This window comes from Ochotona princeps, chromosome 6 (genome assembly GCF_030435755.1).
Source record: "Ochotona princeps isolate mOchPri1 chromosome 6, mOchPri1.hap1, whole genome shotgun sequence".
In the NCBI taxonomy this organism is placed as follows: domain Eukaryota; kingdom Metazoa; phylum Chordata; class Mammalia; order Lagomorpha; family Ochotonidae; genus Ochotona; species Ochotona princeps.
The window spans coordinates 44293498-44315134 of NC_080837.1; the positions used below are offsets into that span (position 1 = coordinate 44293498).

Consider the following 21637-nt stretch of genomic DNA (forward strand, 5'->3'; position numbering starts at 1 on the left):
CTTTAACAGGGTGCCAAGTAGGAAGGGGAGCGGCCAGGATTCGAACTGGAGCCCCGATGGGATGTCAGTGCTGTAGATGGTGACTTTACCAGCTATCCTGACAGTGCCGACCTGAGTTTCCCTTTTTTACTACACACCCATTTCTCAAAATTTCCTTAGAACCTGTTTCAAACGGAAGTGAAATAGTCCAGTCTTGCACACGTGTCTAGGAAGGGCAAGGTCACCAGTTATAATCTGCCTAATCCATAGATACCATAAAATTTGAGGAACAAGATTTGAAATTGCTTATTTCACAACAAAAATGTATGTAAGTCTAATACACATGTAAACAAATTATCAAATGCTGTATTCATACATAATTAAGTGAATGAAATAAACAGTAAAACATTGCTATACCTGAGGGGAGGAACTGAAAGCCTGCCAAGTGTACTATACCCAGCAAAGCTATCCCTCAGGGCCCGGCGCAGTAGCCTAGTGGTTAAAGTCCTTGCCTTGAACGTGCCGGGATCCCATATGGGCACCGGTTCTAATCCTGGCAGCTCCAATTCCCATCCAGTTCCCTGCTTGTGGCCTGGGAAAGCAGTGGAGGATGGTCCAAAGCCTTGGGACCCTGCACCCACATGGGTACCCGGAAGAGCTCCTGGCTCCTGGCTTTGGATCGGCTCAGCTCCAGCCATTGCGACCACTTACCATCAGATGGAAGATCTTCTTCTCTGTCTCTCCTCCTCTCTGTATATCCGCCTTTCCAATAAAAATAAATAAATATTTTTTTAAAAAAGCTATCCGTTAGATATGCAGCAAAACAAACAAACAAACAAACAAAAACAATGATCTTCCCATGCAAGGAAAAACTGGATATCCCTCATTAGCCTTCTCAGAAATGCTTGAGAGAGTCCTGTGCTCTGGCTCGTGGCTTCAGACTGGCCTAGCTTCAGATGTTGCAGCCAACTGGGGAGGAAACCAGAGGATAGGAGACCTCTCCCTCTGCCTCTCTGTAATGCTACCTTTCCAATAAATAAATATTAAAGGAAAAAAAAAAACAGTTAAAAAAAGTGTGAAACTGACATTCTGGGATTTGAATACTGTCCTTGTCTAAACGCTTGAGGAGCAGCAGATGTTTCTACTTTGTACTTGCTTAAGTCCTTATTTGGTAGAGTTTGTGATTATAAAGTAAACTGAAAGTATGTCATTGTAAAAATTAGAAGAAAAATAAGAAATGAAGGAGGTGGCAGGATGGGGGTAACGGAGGATGGGTTAGAAAGTTCTCATTAAGCTCTTAAATCTGTACAAAATGCATATTTGTTCCCTTTATAGAAATAAAAACTTAAATATATAATTATGGATCACTAAAAACTTAACCAGTCTTATCAGTAACATTTGAAAACAACTTCACAGGGGGCAGACATCTGGCTTAGTGATTAAGAAGCTGACTGAGACACCTGCATCCCATGTTAGAGTACCTAGGCTTTTATCTCAACTCCAGCTTCCAGCTGCGTAGGTCTTGAGACCCAGCAGGTGACGGCTCAAGCAACTGAGTTCGTGGCACCTTGGGAGAGGCCTGGATTGGGTTCCCAGCCCCCAGGGTGAGCTCAGCCCTGCAAGTCCCAGTCCTGACAGGCATTTGCAGAGTAAACTAGCAAATGGGAGCTCCTCTCTCACACTAATAAATGTACACATAAAAATCAAAAGTTTGATAATGTTCCTATCAGATTCTGTGGCCCATGTACATTGATATCTAATAACTTATCCTTTTTTAAAAAAGTTTTTTTTCTGTTGCAAAGTCAGATGTACAGAGAGGGTGAGAGACAGAGAGGAAGATCTTCTGTCTGATAATTCACTCTCCAAGTGACCTTAACAGCCGGTGCTGTGCCGATCCGAAGACAGGAACCAGAAACTTTCTCCAGGTCACCCACGCAGGTGCAGGGTCCCAAGGCTTTGGGCCGTCCTCCACTGCTTTCCCAGGCCACCAGCGGAGAGCTGGATGGGAAGTGGAGCTGCCCGGATTAGAACCGGCGCCCATACAGGATCCTGGCACGTTCAAGGTGAGGATTTTAGCCGCTAGGCTACTGCGCTGGGCCCTAACTTATCCTTAAAAACTAGGAATTGGCATCATGATGTGGTGGGAAGCATGTAGAATTTTTGAAAGTTTGATGGAACCGGTGCTATGGTATAGTAGCTAAAACTGTCTTTCACAGCGTCAACATCGTATTTAGGTGCTGGTTCAAGTCCAGACTGCTCTACTTCCCATCCAGTTCCCTGCTACTGTGCCTTGGAAAGCAGCAAAAGATGACGCAAGTACTCGGGCTGACTGTTGATTGTCATGTGACTTGAGGCAAGCCATACACTGTGACCAAGCTCAGTAGAAAGGCAACACGCACACACAGCTCCAGAGGGAACACAGAATGCAACTGATAACACTTCAATTACCACTTCAATTACTTCAACGTTCCTCCACCTCATCTCTTACCTATTTACCCCATGTCAATGCGCTCACCACCCTGCACTGATTTCCCACACATGCTTCGCTTTCCTCCATCAACCTCAAAACCATTCCTCTTTCTTGTCATCAACTTTTCCAGATCTCCAAGATTCAGCCATGTCTCCCCCTCAGATACCAGTCCAGGGTCCTCTTCTGTTCAGCAGCATTCCCTCCATCACATGCTGTTCAAACATTTCCCATAAGAAGTTATATCATGGGCCCAGCATAGTAGTCTAGTAGCAGTAAAGGTAGTCTAAGGTCCTCACCTTGCATGCACAGGGATCCCATATGGGCACTGGTTCGTGTCCCAGCAGCCCCGCTTCCCATCCAGCTCCCTGCCTGTGCCCTGGGAAAGCAGTTGAGGACGGCCCAAAGCCTTGGGACCCTGCACCCGCGTGGGAGACCCCAAAGAGGCTCCGAGCTCCTGGCTTCAGATCAGCTTAGCTCTCAGTTGCAGCCTCTTGGGGAGGGAATCAGTGGATGGAAGACTTTTCTACCCGTCTCTCCTTCTCTCTGTATTTCTTTCCAATAAAAATAAAATTTTAAAAAATGTTTAAAAAAAAACCCAGAAGTTATATCATGATTAGTGACAAGTAGAACACAATCCTTAATTCTGAGTGTGTTCCACAAAGCCTCATATACGTTACTGCATGTAATCACAACCATGCTGTCAGGCAGGTACTATTATTTGCTTGGTTTCATCAATGAGGAAAGTAAGGCTTACAGAAGTTAAACAATTTGCTGAAAGACACTCAAGTAATAATTATTACAAATTATCACTACTACTAATTAGTAATAATTAGTAGGACTGGGTATCAAAGCCATTCTGCTGCCTTCAGTGGGAGAAATATACCTTTGTAGCCTTAGGAAAAACTATAACACCTAGGCCAGGCACGATGGCCCAGTGGTTAAATCCTCACTTCTATGTGCTGGGATTCCATATGCACTCTGGTTCATGTCCCGGCTGCTCCACCTCCCATCCAATTCCCTGCACGTGGACTGGGAAACCAGTCAAGGATGTCCCAAAGCCTTGGGACCCTGCACCTTGCTAGAGACTGGAAGAAGTTCCTGGCTTCTGGCTTCAGATTGGCTCAGTTCTGGCCATTGGTGCCACTTGGGGAGTGAACCAGCAGACAGGTGACTTTTTTCTCTGTATCTCCTTCTCTATGTAAATCTGCCTTTCCAATAATAATAATAATTTAACCGCTGACGTGGTATGTGCAGTGAACATGTGCTTGGTGAATAAAGAAAGGGCAGAGTATGGCTATCCACTATACAGTGCATGAGGTGTGAGACATATTCCTTAGTGTTGGAAATACAGAAATGACCTGACAAAGGCCTCTATCCTCAGCAAGTTTGTAATCAGTCAACTATGGGAGAGAAATAGGTGCAATATAGTGAGTGGGTGGCGAGTCCACTTCTGTGGCCAGATTGCCAAGGACACAACAGAAAGGAGAAAAACAGTCAAGAAAGATGTTAGGACAGAATGGATTTTAGTCCGTGCAATGGCTCAGTGGCTAAATACTCGCCTTGCGTGGGCTGGGATCGCATATAGATGCCGGTTCATGTCCTATTGCAGCTACTTGGGGAGTGAACCAGCAGACAGAAGATCTTTGTCTCTTTCTCTTTGCAAATCTCTTTCCAATAAAAATAAATAATTCTAGAAAAAAAAAGACTGGATTTCTTTAGTTCCTTTGAAAACAAAATTAAACAGGATTATACTACATTGGTACTCACATAGCAGGAATTAATGCAATTTTTTTAAAAGATTATTTATTTTTCATTGGAAAGTCAGATATATAGAGAGGAAGATCTTCCACTGATTCACTTCCCAAGTGGCCACAATGGCAACAGCTGAGCCAATCCAAAGCCAGGAGCCTCCTCCAGGCCTGCAAAGCAGGTGCAAGGTCCCAAGGTTTTGGGCCATCCTCAACTGCTTTCCCAGGCCACAAGCAGGGAGATGGATAGGAAGTGGGGCCGCTGGTATACAAACCGGTGTCCATATGGGATCCTGACACATACAAGGTGAGAACTTTAGCCAGTAGGCTACTGCTGCACCTGGCCCAGTACTTCTTAAAATAAGTTTTACTCATCTATCTGGTTCAAATAAATCTCATCTTTTGAAAACATCTTAAAGGAAGAGCTACTTTCTAAATATGTTCGAGTTATATGACACCACATATTTTTTTTTTCCCACAAAAAACAATGAAAAACAATGAAAAAAAGTTACTGGTTACATAACTGGCCTGTGTTTGAAATACTTACAGCAAAACCACCACCAATTTAACATTCAAAAAGCAACAACAACAACAAAATCTCAGGAAAACAAAGAGCTAAAACTTACTGTATTTCAAGCTACAGCTCTGGGAAAAAAAAAGTCAAACTCAACATTTTTTTTCCTAGGTTAAAAAAAAAGTTCAGCTTTTCCATATTCATTTCCCTCTTTTCTTCTCTATAATTTACACCTACAATAAAATTAAGTGTAATTTTGACAGTATATTCCAGCAGTTATTCATTTGCTAAACAATTTACTCAAATGGATATTTTCTGGGCTATTACAAAAAACATGAAAATTGGAGCCTTATTAAAATCAAGTTAAGATTGTGTCTGCTACATCTTCCTTGTTCCAAGCAATTACTATGTAAGAAAATAAATTAAGCCTAAAAATGTCAGCTATTACAAAGCTGGATACTATCAAAGTTTTTATGGCTTTTCTGGGTGACTGTATATAGATTAAATTATTTGAACACTGCTCTAAACCAAAGAAAGCATGTTTCCCCAAACAAAGGAGGACTCGTAAAGATGAAATAAAACAGGGAATGGAAGAACAATGAGAAGTAGGATGTGGTACAGGTGTGCTTCATTTATTTGTATTTTGCAAAAGTGCTGAAAACAACAGTGAGGACAAAAGAAGGAATTAGAATTTTAGGGTGGCAAAAGTAAGGCATTTACACGGCGTAGTTTCAGATACATGTAGGACTGGCAGAGAACCTAACTCCTTTGAGCTCCAGGTGCACAAAATCCGGTGTAACTTCCAACTTGGTTAAACCTGCTCTCAGCTTCTTATCATCTTGACTATTCAGCAAAACGAAAATAACATAACAGACAAGTTGACATGAAACCTTCTTGCTTATCTTCCCTTAACACATTCTCTCACTAGAAGTAGTTAAATATATAAAAGGAACATTTCTTTTTTAACAATTGATTTAACATGTTTTTAAAATTCTTCACAGAATTCTCTAACATGTGGTAAAGAAAAAAGCTGATCAACAGCTGTTCACAAGGAGCTGCCCTGAGCAGCTCGCCACAGGGCAAAGCTGGGATCAAGGAACTACGAGGAATTCCGAGAGTTCATTCCCTCTCTTAACCTTTATTCACCTACTGCAGAAATGGCTCACGACTGACATACTTAAGGAATAAGGGACTTCAAACTACAACTTTGTTTAATACCATAATAACTAAGATTTTAATTGCACATTGAAAAATTCAAAACCACAATTCCCATGGAAAATATAACTGTTGTCATTCAGAGAAAGTAACAGCCATATAATTTTATTAAACCTGATGCTACCCTAGTCACCACAATGACCAGCTATTTGTAGTGTAGTTCTTTCATGAAAGAATTCCTAGATCATTCACTACCAAAACACTGTTTAGCTGGTAAACTGAGGAAAAATACTGAATAACTTGAGAAGATACAAGTACAAAGTCCATGGTACGAAATTAGTGAACCATGCTCCCCCTCTTTATGTGATATTATATAAACTCAGTTTCAGTGCCATCCACCCATTGGGCTTACAGCCTTTTCCAAGACAGAATCGAACCTGTGCGAGTGTACAACTGAACTCTCAATTCCACAGAACTGACTTCTGCGACTCTCCTGCTGCTTCACAACCCTTTTCACACGCTGCCACCTAATTCATTTCACCTGGTGGTAAGGAACACTGAACTCATTGTGGGAAAACAAATCAGCGTGGGAAAAAAGCAAGAAAAGTTCTCTGATACACAGGGGGTAAAACAATCCACTGAAAAACAATTCTCTGTCCTTAAAAAAAGCATGTTGAGTTTTTCATGCTTTAATCACCATTTCATTCCCAGAAAGCTGTGCAGGTCCCCAAAGTTCCTACACGGAGTACTCACCTACTTCGTCTGAATCCTGAATCCGGGTTTTTATTTCTGTTAAGGTGGGCTCTGGGGAGTTGGAAGCTGCGGCCCCCTCCTCCGGGTCCTCCACCTTAGTGACGGTGAAGTGTGGCATTGCGGCAGTTGGGAATGCCTTCCCCTCTTGGCGGACTCCCTCGCAGCCCGGCTCCCCTGCCTGCCTCCGGCGGTCCTGCCCTACTACCTACTGGAGACAGCGCCTGGGAATCGGGAAGTACTGTAAGCCCACGTGACCGACGGCTCCCAGGGAGTGGGGCGTTGCAAGACACGCCTTCCACGGTGTTTATCCTCCCAACTCCACCTCCTTGCTTATTGTTACTAACCTGAGGAACCCCCAGAACCGTTTAGGCTGCTGCCGCGCAGGCGGGGAGAACCAGGGACCCGGCAGCTTTCAGGAACGCCTGTGCGCGCTCTCACTGTAACGACCGCTGCCCCTGTATCTGCACGGAGCGCTAACGCCTGCCCTCCTGTTTCACACGGAAAGATTAGGGAAGAGTTCAGTCTACACAACTACTCTCTTCGAACAAGACTAGCAATACACCAACCTCAAAAATGAAACGTAGACTATCTGTAAGCTTCTGTTCTTTATTTAAAGGCGCATGGGGAAAAGTTTGTTGAAAACAGCAAACTAATTTTAAAGGGAAGACTGAAGAATTTTTTAGGAGTGTTATGCAGTTTAAGCATCGCATATTTTTTTAAAAAAATTAAAATCCAAGGAAATCTCAAGAGGAATACAGTTCTTTTTAGCATGCACTTGATACAGCATACTTAACTCAGTATGGTTTTTTTTTTAAGATTTATTTATCTTCATTGGAAAGTCAGATACACAGAGAGGAGGAGAGACAGAGAGGAAGATCTGTCCACTGATGAACTCCCCAAGTGGCCGCCAAGGCCAGGGCTGAGCTGATCCGGAGCCAGGAGCCAGGAGCTTCTTCATTTCAGTATGTTTTGTCAGACAGTGGTATCAAGCTCTCAGCCGATGGCTCCTAACTATACAGCCAGAGGTCCCACCTCCACACTCAGCAACAGTTAGTGAGCTGAGCCCTGTGCTTCTTCCACTTGGATGATGTAATACAAGGGCTTTGTTGTCAGAAATGCTTTCCACCTGACAACTAAGGCTGTGATAAATTTATTTACCAGGAAAGGAATGATGGTTTGTAATCCAGGACTTGCAAGTGAACAAACAAGGAAACCCGCAACTGGTGCCCTGCACTGCACTGGGGCCGCACATCATCATCATCTCCTTGAATCATCACAGCAACAGAAACATTCAGCTAAGGACCCTGCCCTCAAACCACAACACTTATAAACGGTGAAGTCCAGCGTAAGAGCCCAGTGTTTGTCACAGGTGATACAGACATGGTTCAAAGAGAGAAAACCCATGTATACTTAACCAAACTACATTTCATGGGTTCCTAACAGCACTGCTTCTTAACCTTGGCTACACCCTGGAACCATCTGGTGAGCTTTTGAAACCACCGATGCCTTGGTTACACCTGAGTCTCCTTTGATGATTCTGGAAGCGCCTGGGCAACAACACCTACAAGTCTGTTCAGGTGGTTCTTACTACAACCAAGACTGAGAATGCTTACTACCTGGGCAAGAGAGAAGCGTTACCACCCGAGAAGTCTTGGTAACTTCTTTAATCTCTGAAAGAAGATGGTGGTTTTCCTGTATTAAACAACTTAGATAGCTACTCTAATAATTCATTTGTAGAAACTGACTTGAAGGAACCACCAAGCTGGGGCTGGTGTGATGGCATGGCAAGTTACTTGTCCTTCTGCTTTCACCAGCATCCCGGATAAACACCGGTTAGTGTCCTGGCTGCTCCACTTCCAGTCCAACTCCCTGCCTGTGGTCTTGGAAAGCGGAGGATGGCTCGAGTCCCGGACACTGCACCCACGCAGGAGACCAGGAAGAAGCTCCTACCTAGCTCCTGGCTTTTGATCAGCTCAACTCTGCCCACTGCAGCTATTTAGAGAGCGGACCAACGGATGGAAGACCTCTCTCCCTCTCCTCTTCTCTCTGTGAAATCTACCTTTCAAATAAAAATAAATAAATCATTTTTTTTAAAAGGGACTAGCAAGCTGTTAAAGATTTCAATATTATATTCTAAGTTCCAAGTATGTTAGTATCTAGTACCATTAGATATTACCTTTCCTATTTATTTTACAAGTTTAAACCACAGCTAATCTTCTGTAGTTGGCAGATGGAAACAATGAGTCACATTTATAAATCTGTGCACGGCTTGTGTATATTAGCCTTTGTACAATGTTATCCCATCAGTCCTTTCTTCAAAAAGAATTTCCAAACTAAACAACTCAGAAAGGTGACACATTCTTCTTAACCTACTGCAACAGTCACTTATTTGCCAACTTGATGTGTTGGGACCACAGTGATCAGCTATTTTAAAACAGATCTCTCCTAGGGTGCCCGGGAGATAAAAGCAAAGGTAAAAGTGGTACAGAATAGACCAAGGCATGTGAGTGGTGAACATAGGGTGTAACTGGACAGATCGGGATGTGAGAAGTAGTTGAAGTACAACACACAAACACAATTACAAAACATCACACACACACACACACACACACACACACACACCAGGGCAGCTACAACTAGTGAGAATGGCAAGAATGTGGCACAACAAGAACTTTCATACATATTTGTTGGAGGTGTAAATTGGTATATCTACTACGCAAAAAGTCTGGCACCTAACCTATACTCCAGCAACTCCTCTCCCAGGTATTTACCCCTAAAAGTGAAAATATATTTCCACAAAAGAAATTGAACAAAAACGTTTACAATAGTTTAGTCACACTATCTCCAAATTAGAAACTTCCCAGTTTTATCCATAAAGGATTAATAAACCATGATTGAATCAAACAAAAGGTCATTATTGAGAGATAAATAATGAACTACTGCTACATGCAATAACAGAGGGATCTTAAAAAATGTGCTAAATGAAATGAAAGTACATAATATGAACTCACTGTTAGAAGTAAAACTATGGTTAAAGGGAAAAAAACAAAACCCAGCAATTGGCTGCCTGTGGGGGAACACAGGCAGAAATGAACTGGTACCAGGTAAGACAGAACTTCCTAGGGTCCTGGAAATATTCTATCAAACAGTTTAAGGTTGCACAAGTACAAGCATTTGTCAAAACTCAGCCAAGATCCATCTGAAAAGTCTGCCTGAAAAGAAAAAAAGAAAACAGCAAATACTGAATTCTAATTAACAATATGTTTCTTGAAAGTACTTGGAGGAAATGAACTAATATCTATAATTTACTTGAGATGCATACAGCAGGACAGATGCATGAACAAATACAATAAAATGTTAATGATACAATGTAAGCGATGGGCTGCACTGTGGCATAGAAGGTTAAGCTGCTGCCTGCAATGCCAGCATCACATATATCCCATGCCTGAGCATTTATTTAGATCTTTCATCTACTGGTACTCTCAAATAGCTGTGATGGCCAGATCAGAGCTAATCTGAAGCCAGGAGTCAGGAGCCCCCCAGGGTCTCCCATGTGGATCCCAAAGATCTGGGCCATCCTCTACTGCCTTGCCAGTCCATAACCAGGGAACTGGATTGGAAGGGGACAGCTGGAACTAGAACTAAAACCCACCTGGGATGCCAGTGTTGCAAGCAGAGGATTAGCTCGTTGAGCCACCATGCTGGCCTCATCCAGGTGCCAGTTTGAATCCTGGCTGTTCCACTTTTGATCTAGCTTTGTGCTAATGTGCCTGGGAAGATAGTCAAGGATGGCCCAACTACTTGGGCCCTTTCCACCCAGTGGGAGACCCACATGGAGTTCCTAGCTCCCTACGTTGGTATGGCCCAGTTCCAGCCACTGCAGCCATATGGGGAGTGAAACAGTCAAGGAAAGATTTCTCTCTCCTTCTCTAACTTTGCCTTTCAAATAAATAAACCTTTTTAAAAAAATAATGCAAATAAGCAAAAGATTTAAACAGGTAACTGAAAAAGGGGAGATGTGCAAATGGCTTGTTAGCCCTAGAAAAAATTCTCAACCTCATTAACCATCAAAGAAATATAAATTAAAATCTCAGTTAAAAAGACTATTTGGGGCCCGGCAGCGTGGCCTAGTGACTAAAGTCCTCACCTTGAATGTGCCGGGATCCCATATGGGCACTGGTTCTAATCCCGGCAGCTCTACTTCCCATCCAGCTCCCTGCTTGTGGCCTGGGAAAGCAGTCGAGGACGGCCCAAAGCCTTGGGACCCTGCACCTTGAAGAGGTTCCTGGTTCCCGGCTTCGGATCGGCGCAGCACCAGCCGTTGCGGCTCACTTGGAGAGTGAATCATCGGATGGAAGATCTTCCTCCCTGTCTCTCCTCCTCTCTGTATATCTGGCTGTAATAATAATAAATAAATCTTTAAAAAAACAAAGACTATTTGGAGCTGCCACCCTGGTGGCACAGGTTAAGCCTCTGCCTGCAGTGTGACATCTCTTATGGGAACTGGTTCCAGTCACCAACCACTGCTCTACCTCTGATCCACTCCCTCCGAACATGCCTGGGAAAGCAGCAGCAGGTGACCCAAGTCTGTGGGCCTGTACACCAGGAGGGAAACCCAGAAGAAGCTCCAGGCTCCTGAATTCAGACTGGTACAGCCCCAGCCACGTGACTGGAATGGCTGTTCACATATCAGAGTGTCTGGGTCCCAGTTCTAGCTTCCGGTTTCCTGCTAATACACACCCTGGTAGGTGCAGGTGATGGCTCAAGTAGTTGGGTTCCTGCAACCTATATGGGAAAACTGTATTGAAAACTGGATTGGATAGGAATTTTCGACCACACTAACGCTCATGCAAATTAAATAGAATTTTAAAAACAATTTAAAGTCCACTGGTAAAGATTTAAACACTGCTGACAATACAAAACGGCATAGTTTTGGAAAAATTCTAACAGTTTTAGGAGGAAGGGGTCTAAATCAAAGACATTTATCTAGCCTACAACCCAGCAATCCTCTACTTTTTCTAAGCAAGAGAAAACAAAAAGCAAAATTCCACAGACACAGATCAAACACGTATGTATACAGCAGGTTTTTTTTAAAGATTTATTTATTTTTATTGGAAAGGCAGATATACAGAGAAGAGAAGAGACAGAGAGGAAGATCTTCCGTCCAAAGATTCACTCCCCAAGTGACCGCAATGGCTGGTGCTGTGCCGATCTGAAGCCAGGAGCCAGGAACTTCCTCTGGGTCTCCCACGCGGGTGCAGGGTCCCAAGGCTTTGGGCTGTCCTCGACTGTTTTCCCAGGCCACAAGCAGGGATCTGGATGGGAAGCATGGCTGCTGGGATTAGATTCAGCACCCATATGGGATCCCAGTACATTCAAGGCGAGGACTTTAGCCACTAGGCCACTGCGCCGGGCCCTCGAGCAGTTTTATTCCTAACAGCCTAAACAGGTAACAGCCCAGGCTTCCACCACTTGAATACATAACAAACTACTGTTCATACAATGACTCACAATAAGAAAAACTACTGACCTACTCAATAACCTAGATACAGGGCCCATCGCAGTGGCCTAAAGGCTAAAGTCCTCGCCTTGCATGCACCAGGATCCCATATGGGCACCAGTTCTAATTCCAGCAGCCTCGCTTCCCATCAGCTCACTGTTTGTGGCGTGGGAGGCAGTCGGTGACAGCCCAAGGCCTTGGGACCCTGCACCCGTGTGGGAGACCTGGAAGAAACTCCTGATTCCTGGCTTTGGATCGGCTAAGCTCTGCTCATTTCGGTCACTTGGGGATTGAATCGTCAGATGGAGGATTTTCCTCCCTGTCTCTCCTCTCTCTGTATATTTGCCTTTCCAATAAAAACAAACAAATCTTTTTTTTAAAAAGATTTACTTCATTTTTATTACAAAGTCAGATATACTGAGAGGAGGAGAGATAGAGAGGAAGTGGAGCTGCCGGGATTAGAACCAGCGGCCATATGGGATCAAGGCGAGGACCTCAGCCACTAGGCCACGCTGCCGAGCCCAAAAACAAACAAATCTTTAAAGAAAAAAACCTAGACACATTCTGAAGACATTATGCATTATAAACCACACAGAACATTAACTACATGCATACTGAAGTTTTTAGGGGTGAGGTGTATAGATGTCTGCCACATCAATTTGAAACCCCCTAAAATAGATGAATTAATGGAGAGATAAATAGGTTACAAAGCAAACGTCTGTAGCATTTAGGGGACAGAAATATGACTGTTCACTATACAATTCATTCAAATTTTTTGTACATTTGAAAGTTTTCATAAAAAACACTATAAAAATGCAATGAAAATGAAATTCACCACAACCCAAAAACATTGGTATCTCAATAAAAAGGAAATCCCTTAAAGATCAAACCCCATTTCACATAAAAAGACTTTGTAAAATACTTCTTTTGTATTTTCAAAGTTGTGAATGCTGTTCGAAACACGAATCCTCATACAGGTGTGAAATATTTACATTAAAAACTGATGGGGGGGCCCGGCGGCGTGGCCTAGCGGCTAAAGTCCTCACCTTGAAAGCCCCGGGATCCCATATGGGCGCCGGTTCTTATCCCGGCAGCTCCACTTCCCATCCAGCTCCCTGCTTGTGGCCTGGGAAAGCAGTAGCAGACGGCCCAAAGCTTTGGGACCTTGCACCCACGTGGGAGACCTGGAAGAGGTTCCAGGTTCCCGGCTTCGGATCGGCACGCACCGGCCCGTTGCGGCTCACTTGGGGAGTGAATCATCGGACAGAAGATCTTCCTCTCTGTCTCTCCTCCTCTCTGTATATCTGGCTGTAATAAAATGAACAAATCTTAAAAAAAAAAAAAAAACTGATGGTGGGAAGCACCGTAAGTTAAGCACCTGTTTGCAATGTGGTCATCCCATAGTGGTGAGCCATCTGAGCCCTGGCTGCTCTGCTGCAGATCGAGTTCCCTGCCACAGTGCCTGTGATGGTCAAAGCCGCTGGACCTTGCCACCCATGTGGAGGACCCAGATGGAGTTCCTGATTCCTGGCTTCCACTTGGCTCAGCCCTGACACAGCCACGTGGTGAACGACCCAGCAGACCTTCCTCTTTCTCTGTATTTATGCCTTTCAAAAATAATTTTTTAGGGCCCGGCGGCGTGGCCTAGCGGCTAAAGTCCTCGCCTTGAAAGCCCCGGGATCCCATATGGGCGCCGGTTCTAATCCCGGCAGCTCCACTTCCCATCCAGCTCCCTGCTTGTGGCCTGGGAAAGCAGTTGAGGACGGCCCAATGCATTGGGACACTGCACCCGCGTGGGAGACCCGGAAGAGGTTCCAGGTTCCCGGCTTCGGATCGGCGCGCATCGGCCCGTTGCGGTTCACTTGGGGAGTGAATCATCAGACGGAAGATCTTCCTCTCTGTCTCTCCTCCTCTGTGTATATCTGGCTGTAATAAAATGAATAAATCTTTAAAAAATAATAATAATAATTTTTTAAAAAGCTAACATGCTCATTTTTCAGATGAATGGATCTATTTGGGGTAGGATTTTGATACTGTAACTGATCATGCTACACAATCCAATTATTTATTAGTTTAGAAATCTGACACAGGGCTGGTGGTGTTGAGGCACAACTTGGTCAGGCATCTGCCTGCCACAGCAGCATCCCATAGGAACACTGGTTTGAGTCCCTGCTGCTCCATTTCCAATCCAGTTGCCTTCAATGTGTCTGAGAAAGTAGAAGGTAGCCCAAGTGGGATCCCTTTCACCCAAAATACAGATCTAGGTTGCTGGCTCTGGCCTGGCTCAGCTCCAGCCACTGCAGACACTGGAGTGAACCCGCGTTCTCTTTTTCTCTCTTACTCTGTCCCTAACTCTTCTTTTTAAACAAATACACAAATCTCTCTCTTTTAAAAAGATTTATTTTTTCAGGGGCCCGGTGCAGCAGCCTAGTGCCTATAGTCTTCCCGTTGAACACACCAGCATCCCATATGAGTGCTAGTTGGTGTCCTGGCTGCTCTACTTCCCTGTCACCCGCCCACTGGAGCCTGGAAAAGCAGTGGAGGATATCCCAAAGCCTTGGCACCCTGCACCTGCATGGGAGACCCGGAAGACACCCTTGGCTTCAGCTAAAAAGATTTATTTATTTTTATTGCAAAATCAGATTTATAGAAAGAAGGAGAGACAGAAACATCATCTACCCACTAGTTCACTCCCCAAGTGGCCACAATAGCCAGACCCGAGCCAATCCCAAGCCACATGAATTCTTAGTTGTACTAAGTATTTTGCTCATGATAAACAGCATCCTGTAGATTTGTGAGCTTTAATAGCATATCTTTAAATAAAACATGAAATTAAACTCAAAGTACTACTAGAAATGTAAAATAAATATAAAATGCTGTAAATTTTTTTTAAAGATTTATTCATTTTTATTACAGCCAGATATACACAGAGGAAGAGAGACAGGAAAATCTTCCGTCCGATGATTCACTCCCCAAGTGAGCCGCAACGGGCCGGTGCGTGCCGATCCAAAGTCGGGAACCAGCAACCTCTTCCGGGTCTCCCACGCGGGTGCAGGGTCCCAATGCATTGGGCCGTCCTCGACTGCTTTCCCAGGCCACAAGCAGGGAGCTGGATGGGAAGTAGAGCTGCCGGGATTAGGACCAGCACCCATATGGAATCCCGGGGCTTTCAAGGCGAGGACTTTAGCCGCTAGGCCACGCCGCCGGGCCCAAAATGCTGTAAATTTTAAAAGTGTAAAGGGGCTGGTGTTGTGGCACACTGGATTAAGACATTACTTGTGGGCCCAGCGTGGTAGCCTAGTGGTTAAAGTCCTTGCCTTGCACGCACCAGGATCCCATATGGGCACCGGTTCTAATCCCGGGGTAGCTGCTTCCCATACAGCTTCCTGCTTGTGGTCTGGAAAAGCAGTCGAGGACGGTCCAAAGCCTTGGGATCCTACACCCGCGTGGGAGACCCAGAAGAGCTCCTAGCTCCTGGCACCTGGTTTTGGATTGGCTCAGCTCCAGCTGTTGTGTTCACTTGGAGAGTAAATCATTGGACAGAAGATCTACCTCTCTGTCTCTCCTCCTCTCTATATATGTGCCTTTCCAATAAAAATAAATAAATCTTTTTTTAAAAAAAAAGACATTACTTGTAATACCAGTGTCCCACTGGTTTTGACTTTCAATCTCAGCTGCTTTCCTCACAATCCAGCTTCGTGCTAATGCACCTAGGAAAGCAGCAGAAAGATGACCCAGGCACTCTGGCACCTGGCACCCATGCGGAGATGTGGACAGTTTCTGGGCCCTGGCTTTGGACTGTTGAGGCAATCTGGGAAGTGAGGCAGTGAAAAAGATCTCAGGCTTTCTGTTTTCTCCTTCTGACTCTGTCATTCTGTGTTTTAAATAAGTCAGTCCTTAAAAGTCTAACCCAGACTAGATTCTAGAATACATATAGTAGCATTCATTCATTTACCTGTGCCTTTGTATTGCACTTTTACTGTTTGTTTGTACAGCAGTTTTTGTCAACCACCAGCACACATTAGACAAGGATTTGCAACAGTATTTTAACAGAGATGTATGTGCAAACGCAAACAACAGTGGGAGTGATGAGTGAAGAAAAGTTCTGACTTCGAATGACTGCAATGGCTCAACTGGGTAATATTCTCCCTGCAAGCACCAGGGTCCCATATGGATGCCAGTTTGTGTCCTGCTGCTCCACTTCCCATCCAGCTCCCTGCCTGTGGCCCGGGAAGATGGCCCAAAGCCTTGGGACATTGCACCCATGTGGGAGGCCCAGAATCTTCAAATCAGGTCAGCTCTAGCCAGTGAAATCATTTGGAGAAAGAACCAGCAGAAGGCAGATTCTGTCTGTCTGTCTCTCCTTCTCTCTGTAAATTTGTCTTTCCAATAAAAATAAATCTTAAAAAAAATCTTACAAATTCCTAAATTCTTGCAGTTTTAAGGCACCCTTTAGAGTGCTTCTCCACTACTGAAATTCTGCCACACCTAAGGAACCTTTAAGGTTGGAAACAACCATTAATTTCAAATCTATAATCTCCAGTTTATTACAAATCATGTTTTTACAGAAATCACAAAGAGGAATCTCCTTCTCAGCCCGTTGCTGAATACAGTAAGTAAATATTTCAAAATATTTAATGTAGCCACTCAGAGATATAGAAGGTAAGGGAAAGATCCACTATTTCACTGCCCCAAAGCTGAAGCCAAGAGCCAGGAGGTTCATCTGGGTCTTACACAAGAAATGTGGGGGTCCAAGGACTTGCGCCATCTTCTGCTGCTTTCTCAGTCACACTGCAAGGTGCTGAATCAGAAGTGAAGCAGTGGGGACTCAAACCAGCACTCATGTGGGATGCCAGCATTACGGGCAGCTGTTTAACCCTCAAAGCCACAATGAACATGAATTTATAAACTTCCAGCTACACAGGTCAACTTGTGTTTTATCCTCAAGCACACACTTTTCTTTTAGACTTGTAGTTATTTATTAAAGATTTATTTATTTTTTATTGGAAAGTCAGATTTACAAAGAGAAGGAGAGACAGAGAGAAAGATCTTCCATCTGCTGATCCACTCCCCAAGCCACCACAACAGCCGGAGCTGGGCCAATCCGAAGCCAGGAGCCTCTTCTGGGTTTCCCAGGCAGGTGCAGGGTCCCAAGGCCTTGGGCCATCCCCTATTGCTTTCCCAGGCCACAAGCAGGGAGCTGGGATGGAAAATGGAGCATCCGGGATACAAACCAGCACCTACAGAGGATCCTAGCACATGCAAGACAAGCACACTAACTAGCCACTAGGCTACCATGCCTGGCCCAGCACAAACCCTTTAAAAAAATTATTTTTTTTTTCCTGGAAAGATAGAGTTACAAAGAGAAACAAAGAGAGAAAGAGGTCTTCCTTCCAGTGGCTCACTCTCCAAATGGCTGCAAAGCCAGGAAAGAGCCAGGCTGACTTCAAGGGCCGGGGGTTTCATCCAGTTTTTAACGTGGGTGAGTGGGTCCCAGGCACATTATCACAAAACTGGAGCAGAAGCAGAACAGTTGAGACAGGAACCAGTGCTTTTATGAGATGCCAGCATGCCAGGTGGAAGCTAAACTCACTATGAAACAATGGCAGGCACAGATGGTCACAAATTATAAATTTACTATGTAAACAATTACAGAGAGAATTAAATGAATAAATCAATTACTTTGATGAAGAGCAGCTATCAGCAATGGAAAGGAATTAACATCTAAAACTCCTATATCTCAGGCCCAGCACAGCTGAAGTCCTTGCCTTGAACGCACTGGGATCCCATATGGGCACCAGGTCTAATCCTGGCAGCCCCACTTCCCATCCAGCTCTCTGCCTGTGGCCTGGGAAAGCAGTCCAGGAGTAGTCCAAAGCCTTGGAAGCCTGCACCCGTGTGGGAAACCTGGAAGAAGTGCCTGGCTCCTGGCTTCAGTTTGCCTCAGCTCCAGCTGTTGAGGTCACTTAGGGAGTGAATCGTCGAACAGAAGATTTTCCTCTGTCTCTCCTCTGTATATCTGCCTTTCCAATTAAAAAATAAATAAATCTTAAATAAAACTCCTTCATCTCAAAATTATATGGAATTGTACATGAAAAAGAATTTTTAGGTTGTCGGTGGTTATTATATGATCAATTTCAGGGCTAAACACTGGAAGATGACAAAAACATAAGAGATTGATAATATGGCAGAGTAAGGAAGACACAGTTTTCAAAGCATCAGGAGAAGCTGCTGCTTTGCTGAGGCTAAAGGAATGGTGTATACATTTCTTGACAGCTGAGTGCCCAGCCTGTGCCAGGACACAGCAGTGAAGTGCAGAGTAAGACACTGTGCCTGCCCTTAATCTCACAGCAATGCCCAAGAAACTATGGAATAAAAGGAAACCTAACACTGACTGCAGGTATAATGCCAGGCGTCAAACATTTTCCTGCCAAGGGCCATCTGGATACTTAGAACATCATTCACAGGCCACACAAAACTATCATTTTGGAAACGAGCCTGCTATAGATTTATTGAATTTCAAGTCCCGCCTTGGTTTGCCTTGGCAGGGCCAGACCCAATGGTATCAACAGTCTCAGATATCCCACAAGCCACGTATCCCCCACCTCCCTACCCTCACCTCCTGGCAAGAACTCTGACAGCACAACTCAACACTGCCTGCCCAGGCGCTCCTCTGGGGACCTCAAGTGGTGACTCCTCACCAGAGGGAAGCAGGAGGGAGCAAGAGAGATGGCTAGCTAATTTGATAGCTACGTGGTCGTTGGTTTGTGACCCAAATACTAGAGGATGCAATATCAAATGCCTCTGAGCACTCAGTCCTCAGCTTCTAGTGTTACCAGTTTTCCTGGCTGCAGGTTCAATCTTTAGTCTACTGCCATTATGATCTAAGAACGACAGAACCCAAAAGTCACCAACCAAAAAGGTAGCACTGATAACCATCAACACGGATTACTCAGTAACACACCCAGGGGTTCATTTCTGGTATCTGGCATTTCACTCTTCAACTATGAACTACTTGCTAGCTTAAGAACGGGCTTCTCAGGGCCCGGCACAGTGGCCTAGTGGCTAAAGTCCTCACCTTGAATGCCCCGGGATCCCATATGGGCGCCGGTTCTAATCCCGGCAGCTCCACTTCCCATCCAGCTCCCTGCTTGTGGCCTGGGAAAGCCGTCAAGGACGGCCCAAAGCTTTGGGACCCTGCACCCGCGTGGGAGATCTGGAGGAAGTTCCTGGTCCCGGCATCGGATCGGCATGCACCGGCCCGTTGCGGCTCACTTGGGGAGTGAATCATCGGACGGAAGATCTTCCTCTCTCTCTCTCCTCCTCTCTGTATGTCTGACTTTGTAATAAAAATAAATAAATCTTTAAAAATGTATACATATATATAAAATAAATCTTAAAAAAAAAAAAAGAACGGGCTTCTCAGGGGCAGTGTTGTGGCACAGGAGGTAAAGTGTTGCCTGTGATGCCAGCTTCCCATGTGGATGCCAGTTCATGTCCCAGCTGCTCCAGCTGTGGCCAACTCTGCGCAAAAATGCCTGGAGAAGCAGTGAAGACAGGCCAAGTGCTTAAGTTCCTGTACCCAAGTAGAAGACCTAGAAGAGGCTCCTAGCTCCAGGCTTCAGCCTGATTCTGCAGGAGCAAATATGGCCATCTGAGGAGTGAATCAGGGCTTTAGTTTTTTTGTTTTTCAGTTAAAATAAATTTTTTTAAATTTTTCATTGTCTAATTTTTTATTAATTAGCATGAAAACAGTGCAAACAAATCTGACATTAGGCAATGGTCAACACTAAGAACATATTTCTTAAAAAATGTAAAGAAAGGAATGAAAACACACTTCAAAATACCCTTGCTAATTTAATTCATCTCAGAGAACAAAATATTTTTATAAATCACTGTTTCAACCTCCCCTGTAACAAAACTCCACTTTAAAATAGATTTCCTCCTGAGACTTTGGTCAAATACGAATTTGCATTAACTTCGAGTCAGATGCACTAATGCATTGCAATCAATACCTCTTCATATAGCTCAGCGCTCCCTCACTGTCCGAGCCGTCTGCACATCATTTAGGTAAGTGACAATAAAAGGCACATCTTTAGACCAGACTTTCTTTTAGGAACACAGGACCTATTTTAATCAGAGATTAAGACATTTGTGGTTTTTTGCTTTTAACCTTTTAAAATTTTCTCTTTGTGTATCCAAGGCTAGCAAAACAACTACAAAGATGTCAATAGAACATGAAAACTGCATTTCTTTCACACTTCATCCACTCTGCTATACAACTACAGCTTAGTAAATGTCTTAATAGGGACAATCACTAGTAGCATTCCAGAGTAGGTGCAGCATGGTGACATAGTAGGATTAGAGTCATACATTCCTCAGATCACTATTCTTCAATTTGTTATTTCTCCAGTCTTGAGCAGCTTACTAAACCTCATCAGCCTCAGTTTTCTTCTGTGTAAGAAAAATTTCAGGCCCAGTGTGGTAACTTAGTGGCTAAAGTCTTCCCCTTGCTCTCCCAGGATCCCATATACGTGCTGGTCCCTACCCCAGGTGCTCCACTTCCCATCCAGCTCCCTGCTTGTGGCCTGGGAAAGTAGTCGAGGACGGCCCAAAGCCTCGGGACCCTGAACCCATGTGGGAGACCCATACTCCTGGCTCCTGGCTTCGGATCGGCTCAGCTCCAGCTGTTGCAGCCATCCAGGGGAGTGAATCAGTGAAACTCTGTCTCTCCTTTTCTCTGTAAATCTGACTTTCCTATAAAAATAAATCTTTTTTTTTAAATTGCATCTGATTATAAGAATGACTTTCTTTTTTTTACTTTTCTTTCTGCTCTCAATTCTGTAGAGCAGCATCTCAGATACGTCGAAAAAGAAATTCTGATCATGAAAATAATGAGAAAAGGCCAAAAAGAGATATTCTGCACAAGTTCAAGATTTTATCAAATATGCAAGGAATCTGGAATACATATTAAGAGTACTTATTTGAAAGAGTTATAGACAGAAAGAGAGATCTTTGATCTGCTGGTTCACATCCACATGACTGCCACAGCCAGTATCAGGCCAAGGCAAAGCCGGGGCAAGACCTTCCTCTGGGTCTTCCAAGTGGGTGCGGGGACCCAAACACTGGCACTGTCTTCCGCTATTTTCCCAGGCCACTGGCAGGGAGCTGGATCCGAAGTACAGCAGCCAAGACACAACTGGAGCCAGCCCGGGATGTCAGTATTGCAGGCCACGGCTTTACCCATTATGCTGCAATGCTGGCCCACTGGAATCAGTAGTCTAATGGCAGAGAGAAAATTCTGCACGGACAGCATGTCTAACTGCCTACTGTAAAGGGAAGACTTCAGAAAAACTGGAATTTCTACTAAGAAAAGACTACAGATGCTTCCTTCCTACAAGCATGCAGAAAATACTTCAATGGCATTCAGAAACTCTAATAAACAGATACAACTTACTGTTTAAATCACCTGGAGCAAGGCACTCAGGATAAAAATGTTTGTTTCATCTTCATTATGG

The 21637-nt window shown here is 44.2% G+C and overlaps 1 protein-coding gene across 3 annotated transcripts in view; it reads right to left on the reverse strand.

The window, feature by feature from the left end:
* Positions 1 to 21637, reverse strand: part of SLC12A6 (solute carrier family 12 member 6) — a 109120-nt gene that overhangs the window by 69129 nt on the left and 18354 nt on the right. The window contains exon 1 of one of the 3 annotated variants that reach the window (XM_058666124.1): positions 6620 to 6899. The exons of the other annotated variants lie outside the window; for them this stretch is intronic. Coding sequence (XP_058522107.1) covers positions 6620 to 6737 — 118 coding nt within the window. The 5' untranslated portion in view covers positions 6738 to 6899. Of the gene's footprint in view, positions 1 to 6619; positions 6900 to 21637 lie in introns of those variants that run through there. 3 annotated transcript variants of the gene reach the window in all.